The following is a 17,389-nucleotide window of genomic DNA, read 5'->3' as shown; positions in this document are numbered from 1 at the left end:
GAATTTGTTCTGGGCTTTGCATCATCTGATACAGTTTCTTCCTTACTAGTAGCTCATTATATGTAACGCAAGTAATTTATTGCCTGTATGATACTTCTAGGATAATGTAAATTCCTCACTTCTGCTGATAATGCTGATAATGGCATATACTGAAAATGGGGATGATGTGGAACAATCTTTCAGACATGTATGGCAATGGAGAAGTCCAGAGTAAAAATATTCTGTCTTATATTATGTGCATGTAATATGTCTGAAGTATGAGATTTCTTTTTAGCACCCAAAAAGTTCAACTAAATTACCAGGCACAAGTATACATTTATAAAGGCTATGAAGTTAAATGTTTCCGTCCATTTCACCATTCACTCCTTCAATTTGCTACCATTCTGTTTTATCTTTCCTACCACACAATTTCTTTGATGCTTCACATCTCTATGAAAGCTTCTTACCTATTCCCAATGTCTCAAGATTCAACTGATTCTGCATTCATATGCCAACTGATGTCAGCCCAATAAAAATGGTGTGAAATAGAGAGATCTTTGGTCCTATGAAACAGAACTCTCCTTACATTTGAAATGGCTGATCTTTTTGAATTTAAGTTGCTGCTTTCCTTCCCTGTACTTAAATTTGATTCCTGGAGGCAGGTTTTTTTTTGCTTTCTTTCTTGCCTGCTGTTTTAGGTAATTTATAGGGTGGAGTAAAGCAGGAAACTATGATACACCGTTGTCAGGACTTGTTTAAAAGAAACGTTTTGGGAAACAGAGCCTACCCATTGGAAGGGTGGGGAAAATAGATTAAATACAAGACCAATTCAGCATTCTTTGAGGATCACTCAGGAACAACTTACCACTGAAGCAGTGCTGTTACACTTGTGGTCTTGTGGAACATCTGGAATACTGGGTACAAAGCAAACAGTAGCAATTACCACCAGAATTCAGGTATGCTATACAAGTAAAGAATCAGTCAGAAAGGATCTTTCTATTAACCTCTGATTCTTTGGAATAAGATTTCAACAACTAACAGGAACTGACACTGGAAACCAAAATGTCTAACAGCTATTAATGCAGAGGAATGAGTATATGTTGGGCTGATTTGCTTTTTGCTGATTTGCTTTTTGAAAGGCATATATATATGCCATGTTTTAGCCATAGTTAGAGGTATCTAGTTAGAATGCAGGGGAGAAAAAAAGACTGTGAGATGCATGTCAAGGAAGGATGACAGCACTTCTTCATATTTATATTTGTTAATTTCTGATATGGACTTACAGCACACTGGTTCTGTGTATTATGGATATGTATTCTGTTTCTGTGCATACTTGCCTGCATCTCTACAAATACTCAAAATATCTTTATAGCAAAGAGATTGTGTGTTACCTTTTCTGAAGAGTGTAAACAAGCTTAGTTATTCTGACTACCCGGGAGCAATGTATTCTTTCTTTGTGTATCTAGGAAGCCAATCTTGAAATAGTGAACTCTTAGCATAATTAAAATGAGGATTGTCTTTAAAAGATACAAACAAAGTATTCTTTGTAGCATCCTTGTCCTCAATATGTGACCTTTGTCATGCACCTTCATCTATTAAATCTTTTTTCATCAAAAATACGAAAATAATATAGGTTATATATGTTCTGAGAAATACAAAAAGCTTTTGCTGAAAGAGAGTAAAATTTTCTGATGGCTAAAAAAAACACAAACCAAAACAAGGAAAACAAAACAAAACAAAAGGATTTAAAGTGGTACAACAACCAGTCTCTCCCAAACTGGCTCCCAGCAGATGTTTTGGGACTACAGCCTCCAGAATCCATGAAAGATCATGTGCTTTTGACTTGGAATTCAGGAAATTAGTTTCCCAACCCATCTTGAGGGTGGCAGGTGAAGAGAAGCTAATTTAACAGATATGTTGAGTAGAAGGATATTCTGTGAATTTTGAATTAACGCATCAGTTATGACCAAAGAAGAAATAAGAAGACACTATTATCCATTATGGAACTGATGAAGCAGACAGTTGTTTCTTTCCATACACCTTATTAGTCTGAGTGATTGTTCTCTAGATGAGACTAAGCAACAGGTACTGTCTGAGACCCACAGATGCAGTTCAGTAAAAGGGAAAAATTACAGTGCTAATTTAACATTTCAACAGGACTTCTGAAGTATAAGAACTGGAGGGTGGAAGAGCATTTAGGATCAAGTGTAAAATAAAAGGACATTAAACCCTGGGTGAAAGGAACACAAATTCCAGTCCTTAAAAGTGAGAGTTGGGGAAGAATTTTAGCAATATTGCCTTGTTGCTGGAAAATGTGGGCTGTTAGAAATCCCAGGATTTCAAACGTATGCTCCTTTTAACTAAATGCATCAAAAGCAGTTGTGAAGAAAAATTGATCAATGATATCAGCAGTGCTGAAGAGTCGCTTAGGTGATATGGATGGCCATATAAATAGATTAAATAAATAATAAAGTTGTCTAGGACTGGTGAAGGAGCAGTGGTTGGAGAAGGTCATGAGCTTGAAGAGAGAGAAACAGAGAGAGACAGATTTGCTAAGCAAGCATTACCTTAAATATCTGTCCTACACTTTAATTTATAGTAAAAAAAAAACTAATAGTCAAATGACAACTTCTTTAATTCCACCTCCTTCTCCTTCTCCTCTTCCAGTCTGTACCATGCCTCGAGTCACTTTCGTGTCAAATGGGCAGTTATGCAAATATGATATATAAATAAATAATACTTTTACTTCAAGGAATAATAATGGGATTAACTGGCAGCCAAAATACAGTTCATTATATATTATTTAGAAGAGACTATTGTTTTTCCTGTGGCTAAAAAGCAATAATTAGTAGATATATATTTACCTTTTTTAGAGCAGAGAACATAATTTTCAGACAAACTAGAGAATAATGATCCTTAGTTTATCTTTATTTATAGTTAAGATCTGATTCTAACATATTTCAATCCCACCTTTTCAGAAGAAACTAGGAAATCATAGGTTTATGATCCTTATTATCCACATTTGTCTTGTGAGGCTCCTTAGATGAGTACTGTATATGTGAATAGCCTAGAGTCTGAATGTTTAATGTGCTAAGTAGAATTTGCATTGTAAGACTACCAAGAAAGGGTTCTTGGCCTTTTGACTAAGATCAAGGGTATTATGTGTGTATATCAAGAAATGTTATTGCTTCCTCCTCAATTTGCTGCTCTCTGGAACTTGGCTGGAAGTTATACATGTTATACAATATATAAATATTGTTAGAGACCAAGTTGAGGCAAGCTGCTCTAACCACTGCTCAATAGAGTCCTAAAAGCCAATTGAAGCAAAGAAAAGCACATGAAGAAGAGGCTTAAAAAGACAATCAACAATAATGTGGTAGGGATGTAATTGAGGGCTCACAATGTCCCCAGCGACTGAGATGGGTTTGCCTTCAGGGTTTTACCATGTCATGTGCACCTTTCAAGCATCTTCCTTCACTGTCAGTGCTTGTCTGGGGTGAACTCATAGTATGAGTTTGAATATGACTCAAACATGAAGAAGGTGCGGGCTTGCTTAGGTGCTTCAGGCATCTTTTATTTGGAGGAACAAAAGCCAAGCCATTAGCTAGCATCATCTGTGAATGGATTAAGGATTTAGATGATTTGGAGGGATTTGTTTTAAGAGCCTCTTGAGATATAGTAACTAAAGTATACTAAAACCCTACAAAGACATAGAATTCATCTTAAGGAAAGTACATAAAAGCCCCCCAGAACTCCTGAAGTGATGATTAACTGTGTCTCACCCACCAATTTGCTCTCTTTTTCTGATCTTAAAAAGTAATTTGTTAAATATTTGTCTGTTTCGTAATAGGCAAATTAGTCGTGATCAATCTTACAGATTGATAGACATGTGTGGTTTTGATCACCTTATACCAATGCAAATTCATGATTAACAAAGCTATTTATCATGCATTATACAAAAATTAATTCATATTTTTCTTCAGTCTATGAATTTACTAGGCTGTGAATAAAGAAAAAAGTTGGCTAAGTATTCATAAATTATCACTAGATGGCCCTGTTGCAGCATTTGCCAAACTTAACAACTTCTGGTTGTATGGACTTTAACTTCCACAATTTCTCAGTAGTTTGGCCACTGCTGAGATTTCTGAGTTGGTCCACACAACTGAACTTCGTCAAGCTTGGGAACACACTGGACTGTAGCAAAATCTTTTGCACCTTTTACCAGATTATGGTTCCTTTGAATGCAGCTAGTCTTGCTAACCATCTCCAAAAATCCTGGCCTTGGAACTTCACTAGAATAATTACCAGTTTAGTTTGAAAATGCAAGCTATCTTAAGAAAACTTTTGTGAAATGTTTTAATAGAAAGGAGCCACAACTTCTCTGAATATTCATAGTGAATAGGAAATATATTAGCTCCTTCCCCCTCCCAAAAAAACCATTTAAAACTTGCATCTTATTTCATGATTCATCATGTGTTCTGATTTAAAAGGTCCCTATGAAGTGGTTAGTAATTATGGAAACATGTGAATTGCATTTCCTTGACTTAGCACAAAAAGTGCTTGTACTGTACTTGCAACTAGACTGTTGGATGTCTATTAATTTTTTACTTTCTTTCTTCACATGTGAGTAGCAATGATATGGATTCCATAACAAAGAAAAACAAGCGGGATGGAACTGAAGTTACAGAGAGACGTAAGTATTTTTTAGAAATATTAGGACCCTTACGTTACTGTATCTCCCACTTTCAATCTTGGGGAAAAGCATATATCTACTTTCCTCCATCAATATGCATATATTAATATATAATATTAATTAATATGCACATGGTGTAATTAATTACGCCAAGCTTTCTGGTTGAGAATTCTGAGAGTTGTAGCCCAAACATATCTCTGACTCTAGGCTATTCAAAGTATTATAGTAGAGATGGTTAGTATGGAGCGTATAGGCATCACTGTATCCTCAAATACCTTTTAGGTTCCATGACCCATTATCTTTTTTTTTTTAAATAAAGATGGTTCTAAAGTCGCTTCAAAACAAAGTGCTAATATTTAGCATCAGCATTTTTCTCAGGACACCTCTGCATTCAATAGGTATTCTTAGAAAATATAATAATATAATATGTCAATTACCTTGTACTTTAGAAGTACAATATATCTATTGCCCTTTCCTGCCCCCTCCAGCAAGTCAAAGGAACTACTTAGAGTGGAGTAAGTAATTGAAAGAAATCTCACCAGTTTCCCTGTTTAATGAATCAGAATTTAGTAACTTTAAACATTTATCATTTTGTTATGTTTTGTTAAGAATTGTTCTTATATAGAAGTGTTTTCAGATTTTCTCTAAATTTCCAAAATGTTATTTGTGGAATCAGTCACAAATGTTCAAAATCATTTTGAAAGCAGTACATTTATTCTCCTCATTTCAGTCTGACAATTTTGAAAAACAGGCTCTGTTCAGTGAAATACTAATTGTCTCAGTAGAATTGGTACACTAGGTTTCTGGTACCTTATGCCCTGTAAGTTTTTATTTTATTTTCTTTTCTTCTTTTCTTTTTAAATTTATTTTCAGTTATTACAGAAACGGTTACCACCAGATTGACGTCTCTCCCTCCAAGTAAGTAATTGTGATAAAGTGTTTGCACTGGCCATGCCTACATCCCTGCACCTTATTTTTGGAAAAGGTTAGTGATGGCGAACCTTTTCGGCACCAAGTGCCCAAACTGGAATGTGCGTGCGCGCATGTATATGCGCATGCTCTGGAGCTCCGGAAACTCAAAGACCAGATGGCTGGTGCGCATGCGTGCGCCGGCCACCTAGTCTTTGGTTTTTGACACAACACATGTGCACCGGCCAACTGGTCTTTGGGTTTCCGGGGCTCTAGCACACGCAAAGACCAGGTGGCCGGCGTGCATGCACATGGCAGAAACCCAAAGAACAGCTGGCTACATGTGCCCACAGAGAGGGCCTGTAGAGAGGGCCCTACATGCCACCTCTGGCACGCGTGCCATAGGTTCGCCAACACGGGAATAGGAAAAAACTATCAAACTGGATTATAGGTTGTCTTAATCCCTTATATGTATGTATGTATGTATGTATGTATGTATGTATGTATGTATGTATGTAGCAATAGCAATAGGACTTATATACCGCTTCACAATGCTTTACAGCCCTCTCTAAGCGGTTTACAGAGTCAGCCTATTGCCCCCAACAATCTGTGTCCTCATTTTACCAACCTCGGAAGGATGGAAGGCTGAGTCAATCTTGAGCCTGGTGAGATTCAAACTGCCAAAGTACACACAGCTGGCAGTCAGCAGAAGTAGCCTCCAGTACTGCATTCTAACCACTGTGCCACCAAGGCTCATGTATGTATGTATGTATTGGGGTGAAATGCTGAATTAATGCTCCAAGTCTTTTCAAGATAGAACATTGCCAAACACTGTTTGGTTGAATATTTTGTTCTTGACATTTTTAATTTATTTCATTTTGAATTACTGATAATGGTCAAATATTGAGAGCCTAAACTATTACATGTCTTTGGTGCATCTGTTTCAATCTCTTGCCTTTTCTGACTCATAAACTGTTTTCTCTGACAGAAGGAGCTGGTAGCAGTGGACATAAATCAACAGGTTATAGTGGAGGGAGCAGTATGGAAAGGAGGACATATGGTCATGGCAGCAGTTATACTACAGCCAGTAAGTGGTTTTCAATCTGAGAGCAAATAAGAGTTTGAAAGTGAAAGTCATACATGGGAATGGAAAGGCCAAAGAATGGATGGGTTAGCAGAGATGCTGACTGCTGGAAAATGTCAGAAGTGGGGAAAATGAGACACTCTTTTGATTCTTTACTAAAAAGTGATTATCATAAAAATATAAAGATACAACTTATAGATATTGGGTAGCATTTCTTAATTGGGATGATGAGGTTTATTTTCACAGGAAATGCTACCATTCATTAGTAGGAGACTGACGTACAGTGAGTCAACTATGCCAAATGTTCATTGAAATAATCAATTTTAACCCCCTTCTGGATCTGCAGCTGTATGTGCTTTTAGGGAGAAAGCATCCACAGGGTGGTGGCTATGACAGAGAAGGCCTGCTGACCATCTCACCAACATATAATCTCCTATGCAGTGAGGCAATTTTGAATAGGCCCTCTCTGTTACTAGACTGAATAAGCAGATTTAGTTCCAGCAAGGCATTACCTGATGGATTTAGGGCTTTAAAAGTAATGACATTTAGCCAGGGAAACTACTGGCAACTAATGCAATGTATTTCATTCATTCTATCCTGGCAGGGTTACTGCTGTATTTTACACCAGCTGCAGTTTCCTATTATTATTTACCCATTGTTCTTATCTTGATAGATCTAAGTTATTCTTTGGTATGGAGATCAGACAAAAATCTAAAGATATTTAAGGATTTTGACAAGCCTCATATTAAATAAATTATTCCAAGTATGCCTTGTGTTTAATTATGTCTTTAATACTTAGGTTGAAATAGTGTATGCCCTTCATTTGTTAAATTTGCATAGTTAGCCAATAAATATCAAAGTTTCTGTTTTGAAGCTGTTAGAAATTGGAAACAAAATTGAAGTTGCCACCAGTAAGAAACCACAATAATTATATAAACATTGGGAAGCTGGAACAATGGTTAAAATGTGTTAATGGATTATTTTCCAGTTTCTGTTTTATGCTTCAACAGTCACAGTTCCCTTGTTTTTAAAAAATAGTATTTTAAAGCTTAGAAAGTAAGAAAATCTAACAAAATTATTGAGCTAAAATTCTTCCGAAACCCCTTAATAATTTTAGATCAGTGTTTCTTAAACTTTTTGCTCTCAGAATGCCTTCACACTTATAAAAATTATGGAAGACTCCAAAGGATGGGCTATATTTATCTATATTTGCCATATTATAAATTAAAATTGGCACATTCATAAAATATTTACTTATTGTATTGTGTAAAAATTAAACCCATTAGATGTTAACATAAATAAAATACAGTCGTTTTCACAAAAACATATATTTTAAGCAAATAAATAATAACAAATATCTTTAATATGTGGGAAAAATCATTTTGATTTTACAAACCCTTAATAGGATCTTGAAGACACCTCAGGGCCTTGGATCACACTTTAAGAAACAATATTTTCGAACCCATAGAGACTTCTGATAGCATTTAAAAGTATAAAGTTAGAGAATGTTCCCATGGGGGTAATATATTTGTGTGGTCGTATTGTATTTTGTATCATGTTTCATTGATATGTTTGTTTTTAGCCCTGACTACTGTGTTTGCTGTATGTGTTTTTTAAGTGTTTTTTTATTTTGATAAAATTAATAAATAAACAAATTTGGAATAAGATGACTGGTAATCAGAGTGACTTTAGGAAAAACAGATGTTAGGACATTGTTCAAAATAAGCAGATGCTACTCAGTCCTTTTGAGGAATATGTTAAAAGTCTTATTCAACAGCAGTATATATTATATATCAGGGCTGTCAAACTCGTGGCTCGAGGGCCATATGCGTCACATGCTGGCCACACCGACGCCCAGTTTAGCAAAGGAGAAAAAAGTTGTGATACATCACAGGATGCCACTGTGACGACGCGAGTTTGACCCCTGCTATATATCATACTAAAAGTCTCTGTGTTAATATATATTATCTGCTATATAAATGTTATACATATTACTATATAATTAGCATATAACAGCCAGTATCTGTTACCTGAGATATAAATCCCAATGAAGCATAAATCTTTATTACACTTTACATCAGGCAGCTCACGTATAAATTAATTTTTCCTGGAAAGAATTCGCTGGGATTAAAGGGGTTTAAGAAAAATTCACATTTTTATTTGTCAAAAATCTGTTGTTATAAACCTATAACAAGTATGTGTTGTTGAATATTTTTATCAATGTATTTTTGCTCTATATTTTGTTTGCTATATTTAACACAGAAGTGGGCCAACAGTTAGTGTCTACTGAACAACTTTTAAGTAATTTGTGTTTCACAGGCTAGTCACTTTCCAAGTGTATTTCGATTATAGGGTGATCTTTCTAGAATTAGAGAGATCAAATTCAGCTCATTGTGGCTATCTAGAGAAGACAAACAAGAGGGCAGTTAAATGATGAAAAGACATCATTCCCACACAATTCAGTCCACCAAATGTGAATCTGAGGAGGTTTTGTTTCATCTCTAGGTGGGAGTGCTAGAATGAATACCTCCTCTTCCTCCTACAAGCAAGCCACCTCTCCTTCTTCCACTCTTACCAAATCACCTGGCTCCACTTTTGAACGAAAAACCTATGCTACCCACCATCCAGCATATGAAGGTATCATAAAAAGAAGCAGGGTTAAATGATTTTAAAGAATTTCAAAGGAATCAGGGTTAGGACAATTTTAACTGATCCTAACTTTTCTTAGGAACCAGATACTGTATGGCTTGCTCTTTTCAGTAAATTTTGGATCGATCTGTTGTTCAGTAGAACAGTTCCATTCATGATCTTTGCAGGCATTTTCATTAAGATATGGATTTCTAGTATAATATTCCAATGATGATATTAATTCATCTCTGTTTCATTGAAGCAGTACACTCACTTCTGCTGCAGGCTAATTAATAAATCTTCTGCATGTGTTCTTCAGACATAGTTTAAGTTTCAAAATAAATCTCTGGATGCTTTATTACATATTGTAATATGATGGAAATTCAGTATGTGGAGTAAACTACGTAAAAATGTTTTCAAATTTCTTTTAATTTAAAGTTTTCTTTTTCAGGAAGCTCCAGTGCAAATTCCTCGCCAGAGTTTCCACGCAAAGATTTCGGTACATTTTCCATTTTTGAGAATGACCTTAGTATCAGTATAGATACTGAAATGAATTAAGAAAGTGATGCAGATTTGCCTATCTTTCTTCTTTTCTGTTCTAATGATAAAACTGTATTCCTTTTGCAACAATTTCTCAATAAATGCTATTGAGCTACACTTCTAAATTCCATTCGAGGCAGCAAATGAATGAATATGCACACCTTTTTATGGTTTTTATTTAGAAAAAACAATTCATGAAATTCTTGCTTATTCACTACATTCATGGCAAGTTGTTTTCTTGCCTAAAGTTGGAGGAACCCAAGCATCAATTCATTGTACCATATATATTCAGCCACAAAGGCAAACATAAAAGCTATTAATAACAAATGAAGAAAAAGTACAAAAGTATCAACAGTAACAGTAACAGTACTTTGTAACTCAATAAAATAATGCCTAGAAATAGCTCTATTTAAAGCTAAATAGGGATATATTAGCTGGTATTGTTTTGTTAAGGCAAGATCTGAACACCTTCACTGAGAACCTAAATTGGTTCATATATATTGGTTATTTTACATATGTATTTAAATATAAACTGAGCAATGTTGCTGTTAGTTTTTATTTATTTATTTATTTATTATTGCGATTTATACGCCGCCTTTCTCCCTGGGGACTCAAGGCGGCTTACAAAATGACAAATTCCAATACAAATCACAATGAAATAAAATTAAAATCAGCAACCCTATTAAATTTTAAGTTTAAAATTATGACAGTGTACCCCCAAATGGATCAGTTGAGTTGACGGAAGAGCCACGTCTTCAGCTCGCGACGGAAGGAAAGAAGGTCGGGGGCTGTCCTGAGCTCGGTGGGCAATCCATTCCAGAGGGTTGGGGGTCCCACAGAGAACGCTCTCCTCCTGGGGGCTGTCAGCCGACATTGTTTGGCCGACGGCACCCTGAGGAGGCCGACTCTGTGAGAGCGCACAGGACAGTGGGAGAGCGGCTGGGGATGGTCCTGCAAGTACCCCGGGCCTAAGCCATGAAGTTTTAGAGAACTACTCTCTCTTTTTTTCCCAAATCAAATTTCAAAGTATGATTTTTTTTCTTTTATAGGTTCTTCTGCTACTAGGGGACGAAGCCAAACCCGAGGTAAGATCTCCTATGTATATAAAATGATACGCTGGGAAACAAACCTTTTCCTTGTCCCAAACTATCCTTTAATATTTATTCCATTTGAAATTTGGATTGATATTTGGAAATGCAAGTTGCTGTTCAAAAAAATTCAAAGAAACTGTTGGTATTTGTCAAAGAGATATTGTCTAGAATTTATAAATATATTTTGAATTTATGCTGGAAATATGAACAATATGAAGGGACATTTTGATATATATGGCTGTGTAAAAAAGCTAAAAAAGTTTGGATATAGATACAAACAGTAATTCAGAATATTTTAAAAACTAATGTACAATTGAAACCAGAGGCTTTTGTTTTGGGATTGCAGACAGCTAAAAAAAGTTATGGAATTTGTTTTTATATATGACAACTGTAGCATGATTATCATATGCTCAAAAGCAGAAAGATTCAACATTACCCACAATATAGTGAAGATGAGGTATCTCAATTGATTAATTCTTGATTAAAGAAAAGACAACATCTACACTAAAGAGGCTTCTGTTTGACCAGAAGTCTCTTATAAAGTTTTTACATGAAACTGTGTGTGTGTGTATATATAGTTATTATATATATAGTTTCTTTCTTTCTCTCTCTCTCATATATACACACACACAACCACATATGACTTGTAGTTTTGATTATTAGAAAAAAATTAAATAATAGAAAGAAGAAAGCCTTTTTTGCAACCATAGATGTTTTTGTAATTATATTTGTATTTGCTTTTCTTTCTATTTTCTATTTATCTTTTTTTGGACTTTTGTCTTTTATCCTTCTTTTTCTTACTTATTTACTTGGTTCTATATTAGTTTTTTATTTTTATCTTTTTCAAAAAATTTAATAACACTTACTGTATAAGAAAAGAAAAAAAGAAAATTGAAATAAACTGAAATGACCGGGTTTGCTTATCCATAGGAAATTTATCTGTGAATATTCCGTTTTTCCTCTCTAGTTTGACTGTACAGTGTTTATTATCTCAGCATTGCTTTTTGCTTTTGATTACTTTGCCTAAATATACTTCGCTTATGATGCTTTAAGTTCAATGGCCTTTAAATAATTATACAATATTGCCACATAGTCATGTGGTCCCACACTTCAATAGTATCATCAGACTCTTGGCCTTTGTCTAAAACTGAAAGTAATTCCAAACACAATTTTTCTAGCAACTCTTTCAGAAGATAGAGAAAGGAAAAATCACTGGTGATACAGGAATTTCAGCAACTGAACTATTTCCCAATATCTAATCAATGTATCCCACAATATACCTAAAAACAGAGTGCTCTTTGTTTTCTTTTTTACTTCTTTTCTCTGAACTGAACGATCTGTTCACCAATAAAAGAACTAAAAGATGGACATTGATAAAACTGACTTTTGAATCCTTATCAGAATGGGAACCCACAATTTCAAGTAATAGACAAGTAGCAGGAAGAAATTGAAAAGGAAGAAATCAAATAGAACTAAATATAATGAACTATTAGATCATGTTCATCTGTAGCTTTGTGGAATATCTTAAAATTCAACACTAAACACTGCAGCTTTAGGATATCAGATAACATCTCCTACTTTAAAATGAGCCTTTTGTTTCCCTTTGTCTTGCACAGAGAGTGAAATCCGAGTGCGGTTGCAGAGTGCTTCTCCATCAACCAGGTGTAAGTGCTATAGCTGTTGTCTATGTTCCTAATTTGAACAAAGGTAGTTGCATCTTTGGTAAACAATTCATAATTGTCATCAATAATCTTTTTCTTCAACTACAATTCCCCACCCAGTATGTTATATAATACTTTTAATCATCAGAGTAACCAGTTACCCAGAAATGGGGAATAGAAATAGATAGCAAGAATAATTATAGTGGCTACTGAATTATCGATAGCATGATCATGATAAGAAAAGAATACTAGTATTGAAAAAGGCAGTTAACACAGACTCAAGTTCCTTCTCACTTAATGTTCAAATTCAGGCATCCATTAAAACCTCTATCATTGGTTTCAGATCCATCTAGTGATCAAAATGTAAAACCTTTCACTTACTATGGTGATTCATTGATTTGATTAAGCAATTCATTGTACTTTCAGATGCAGTATATATCTGAAGACAATCGATGCGGTTAAGTTCCTAGTATCTTTTTTTTCTCCTTTAGGGACAGAACTGGATGATGTCAAGCGACTCTTACGGGGAAGTCGATCAGCAAGTGCTAGCCCTACACGTTCCCATTCAGGCACACTCCCTATTCCAAAGAAAGCTGTTGTTGAAACCAAAATGGTGACAGAAAGCTCCCAATCAGGTACTTGTGCTGAATTTAATGAACTAAGGCCCATTGAGAAGCTTGAATTGCTGGGGAAGCTACAGGTTTCTATTAAAACAATAAGGAAGATTCTACAAATATTCTTTAGATCATTGAGGAATAATAGAATGATAATATGGGAAGGGACCTTGGAAGCCTTCTAGTTCTATCCCCTCTTGGCTACCTAAATTTTGCTTAAAAACCTGCAGTGATGGAGCATCCATGTTTCTAAAAAGCTTTCCTGCTGCTTAATAATTCTCACCATCAGGAATTTTTTTCTTCTTTTCTCTCTCTCTCTCTTTTTTCTTATTTCAAGATTGGATCTTCCTCTGTAAAGCTCCCACTATTTGGTTCTTGTTCTGCCCTTGGGAGCTATGCAGATTAAATCTATAGCCTCTTTTTGTGGCTGTTCTTTAAGTATTGGAAGATTGCTATTATGCCCCCTTCCACTTTAGTATTTAGGCTCAGCATACCCCTACCTATATCTCATTTACAAGCCAGAAAAAAATATTTATTTATTTATTACAGAAAAAGTCTTCACTATCAAGGCATTCTACTAGTGAAGCAAATGACATAATGGTATCTACTCACATTTTTTGTTCAGAAGCTAACTAGTATAGTAACTTAAATATAAAGAATCCTTCCCTAAAACCTGAGGGTAGTAAGTTATTTTACAAGTACATAAAGCCATGCTGCTTAACATCTTACTATTGATTCTAAGCATCGGTACCTGAAATAACTGTTTCTCTTTGCCAAATGGTGGAACAAGCCCGTTCTGTTCATAGATGAAGGGAAACCCTAACCCATATCCCAGTGGTGTCTGATGAGTGAAGAGAATGCTTGCAAGAAGATGAAACATATAGCAACCTGCCTCAAATTAAGCTGTAATGATTAAAATTCCTCACATAGAGATTTTACTTCCTTGCCTGGACTTCTGAGGAAAAGGTTAAACTAAATGTTTTTGAATGGCAGCCAGACCCTCATCTTCAGAACCCAGACTAGTTCTGCATATAGGCACTAGAAAATTATGCACAGTAATGCAAACTTATCTCAAAATGCCAGATTCTTGCTTCCCAGCAAATATTGCAAAGCTGGGTTGTTAGCAATAAGATATCGACATTATGTTTTTATTAACATTAGATAGGTAGGTAGGTAGGCATGTATATAGGTAGGTAGGTAAGTAGATAGGTAGGTAGGACAATCCCCCTCCTCAAAATGGACAAAATAGACAAGTCAAAATACAAAATATAAAAGTATTTTGTATTTTGCAAAGTATATTTTTATGTTTTAAGCAAGAACACCATGCAAACTGTATATCTATTTTGATTTTTCACATTTTAGAAGTTATGATTCAATTTTGGCAAATGTTGCATATTAGAAATAAGGAAAATCTGCCTTTTTTATTTATTTCATCCACCTTGCTTCTGGTCATCTTCTTTTTCTCTTCCACTTTTCCAAGCATTATTGATTTCTCCAGCAAGGACACATAATGTGTCCAAAATATGATAATATGAGCCTGGTTATGTGTGTCTTGAGTGAGCATCTCTGGATTGATTTTTTTTCTGTGTCACACCTGTTTTTTCCAATAGCAAAGTTCAAAAGGATAAATAGTCTTTTTCCTTGTTCATCAAAACTCAACTTTATTTCCATGAGACTAGAATATTTACAAAATTCAGATACCAGAATTTTACAAGTTGTCTTATCTGGTTTAAATGAAAGGAACATAAAAAACCCCTCATTATATATTATATTATATATAATATTAAAATCCAATTTGGGATAATGGTCTTTGATTTTCCTCCAGTGTCAGGGACTTACGACACAACAATCTTGAATGCTGCCCTCCCATCATACATGTGGTCCTCCACCCTGCCTGCAGGGTCATCTCTTGGTGGCTACCATAACAACATGACCCAAAGTTCATCTTTGATCAACACTGCAGCCCATTCTACTGGATCAGGTATGCACTCATTTATTGAAGTCTCTACAATGCTGGGCTACCAAATGATGCCATTGATGCCTGGTCCTAGTATTTAGAAATTTTGTGGGTCTGGAGGAGGAGAAACAGACTGAAGCTCAATCTTAGCAAGACCAAGTGGCTGTGGATATTTTCCCCCATTATCCTGGTGACCTTTCATTACTAAATTAGGATGGGATTGTACATCTCTACTCAAGACTGGTGTGCAATCTGGAATCTTCACAACTCCTGCTCAAGGAACAGAGAGCAGCTGTGGCCGAAAGGGATTTTATATTGATTCATACCCAAAGATGCTTTTTCAAAAGGCAACTGTTTTTTCTTGAAGATGATTTGCTTCTTATCCAAGAAGCTTCTTCGGTTTTGACTGAAGTTCTGACTTCTGCAGTCAGAATTGAAGAAGCTCCTTGGATGAGAAGTGAAACATCTTCAAGGAGAAACAAAGTCCAGTTGCCTTTTGAAAAAGTACTTTTTGAACAACATGACCTGGATGACTGAGAATCACCATAACATATTGATTCATGCATTTAACTGTTCTACTGTCCAGTAGGGAGGCCCTCTTGATGTTAACTTATACCCCAATCACCTAACAAATGGACTACTGCAATATGCCCACATGGGGCTGCTTTGAAAGCAATCTAAAAACTAAAGCTTGTCCAGAATGTGGTGGCATGAGTCGCAATGTGATACCATTATTCAACAAGCTGCACAAGTTACCAGTTGACTTTTGGGTGAAATGAAAGATGCTGGTTATCACCTGTAAAGTCTTTCATAGTACGGGGCCAGTTTTTACTTGATCAGCTGTCTCTAATAATTTCTTCCCATCTGATAAGAATCAGCAGAGTGGGTGTCTTCCAAGTCCCTTCAATTAAATAAACTATCAGAATGGTATAATGAGAGCCTATCTTGAATTTTATGGATGCTGTTTGAAAGCTTTGATTAATTAGTTGCTCACTATTTTGATCAAAATAGAGCTGTCAGGACTTTGGAAAGTAAGGAAGGTTGACTGGAGATGTGTGTAAAAAGGGTTGTCATTTAATAAAAAAGGAACTGTACATGGGAAAAATGGACCTGATGAGAATCTTCTTATCAAATGTTTCCCATGCTTTCTTTAGGAGCTGTGACTTTTTAAACTGAGACCCAATACATCTGAGGGTTGAAAATGTAGACATGAGTCCACCACAAACCAAAGTTTCAGTACTGGTGGTTGAATAGCTACAAGAAAAAAAAATGACTGGGTCAAACATCTGAGGTGTGACATAGCCATTTTTTCTTGTAGTTTTCAACCACCAGTTCCAGAACTTTGGATTGTGGTGGGCTCATGTCTACATTTTCAACACTATTTATTTCTGTTACTTTTTCTTGCAGTGTTTGGAGTTCCAAACAACTTGGCCCCAACTTCATCCACTCTGAATGGTGGCCTTAGCAATTCTTCCACAGGTTTGTTTTCTCCATTCTTCCCTGTTTCAGGAAAAGGAAGCATTCGAGTATCTGTTATTAATCTGTAATCATATGTTCTGTGTTAATGGCAGAAGAGAGAAGGCATATCCAGAAAAAATTTCCCTACTTTACTTTAAATCAATATTTTAGTAAATGCAGATGCTCATATTTGGTATATATATTTAAAAATTTAATAACCTATAAAAAAGCCATAATAAAAATATAAACAAAAACAAAGATCAGCTGTTAAACAACTAATATATCTTCTCCGTTAATCTTACTCCAATGATTGTACAAATTATCACTGCCAGAAATATTGGCATGGCACTAAGAAAGCAATTTCTTTCCATCTTTAATCTTGGAATTTCAAAGATAATTGCCAGGATATCTCCTTATGATAAAAGTTGGTTCCAGCATGAGAGGAAAAAAGACAATGTATGTAAACAGGTCTGTTAACCACCTATAATTCCATTATTTGTAGATGATTAATTTAAGACCATCCATACAAAAAGTTACTCACTATGGCTATATATAAATTTTAAATATGCTTTTATCTGATCCTCAAATATTTTCTTTGCAGTATATGGTGTTCAAAACAATCTGGCTCCAAACACATTTGGGGTCACAAGTACCACAACCACAGCTTCCACAGGTAACAACACTTGGTGAAAATATCTGGAATTCAAAGCCCTTTTGCTAAGAATCATTTGTCTTAGAAATGATGAAAGAATATTGAAAAATTATTTCCTTTTGC

At 35.3% G+C, this 17,389-nt stretch overlaps 1 protein-coding gene across 8 annotated transcripts in view; it reads left to right on the top strand.

The window, feature by feature from the left end:
* Window positions 1–711: 711 nt before the first annotated feature.
* COL17A1 (collagen type XVII alpha 1 chain) overlaps window positions 712–17,389 on the top strand; it is a 66,030-nt gene continuing 49,352 nt past the window's right edge. For 2 of the 8 annotated variants that reach the window (XM_034440038.3, XM_034440036.3), the window contains exons 1-12: window positions 733–935; window positions 4,611–4,672; window positions 5,546–5,590; window positions 6,570–6,668; window positions 9,171–9,302; window positions 9,745–9,792; window positions 10,883–10,918; window positions 12,541–12,588; window positions 13,077–13,220; window positions 15,025–15,180; window positions 16,564–16,635; window positions 17,216–17,287. In XM_034440038.3, coding sequence (XP_034295929.2) covers window positions 4,618–4,672; window positions 5,546–5,590; window positions 6,570–6,668; window positions 9,171–9,302; window positions 9,745–9,792; window positions 10,883–10,918; window positions 12,541–12,588; window positions 13,077–13,220; window positions 15,025–15,180; window positions 16,564–16,635; window positions 17,216–17,287 — 907 coding nt within the window. In that variant the 5' untranslated portion in view covers window positions 733–935; window positions 4,611–4,617. Of the gene's footprint in view, window positions 936–4,610; window positions 4,673–5,545; window positions 5,591–6,569; window positions 6,669–9,170; window positions 9,303–9,744; window positions 9,793–10,882; window positions 10,919–12,540; window positions 12,589–13,076; window positions 13,221–15,024; window positions 15,181–16,563; window positions 16,636–17,215; window positions 17,288–17,389 lie in introns of all 8 variants that reach the window. The other 6 variants (XM_087872855.1, XM_034440041.3, XM_087872853.1 and 3 more) reach the window with 5 other exon arrangements.

The sequence above is a fragment of the Pantherophis guttatus genome, chromosome 6, assembly GCF_059756535.1.
Source record: "Pantherophis guttatus breed Tessera chromosome 6, ASM5975653v1, whole genome shotgun sequence".
NCBI classification, from domain to species: Eukaryota; Metazoa; Chordata; class Lepidosauria; order Squamata; family Colubridae; genus Pantherophis; species Pantherophis guttatus.
Note: the sequence above shows the minus strand (reverse complement) of the source record. Positions and strands in the feature narration are given on the sequence as shown.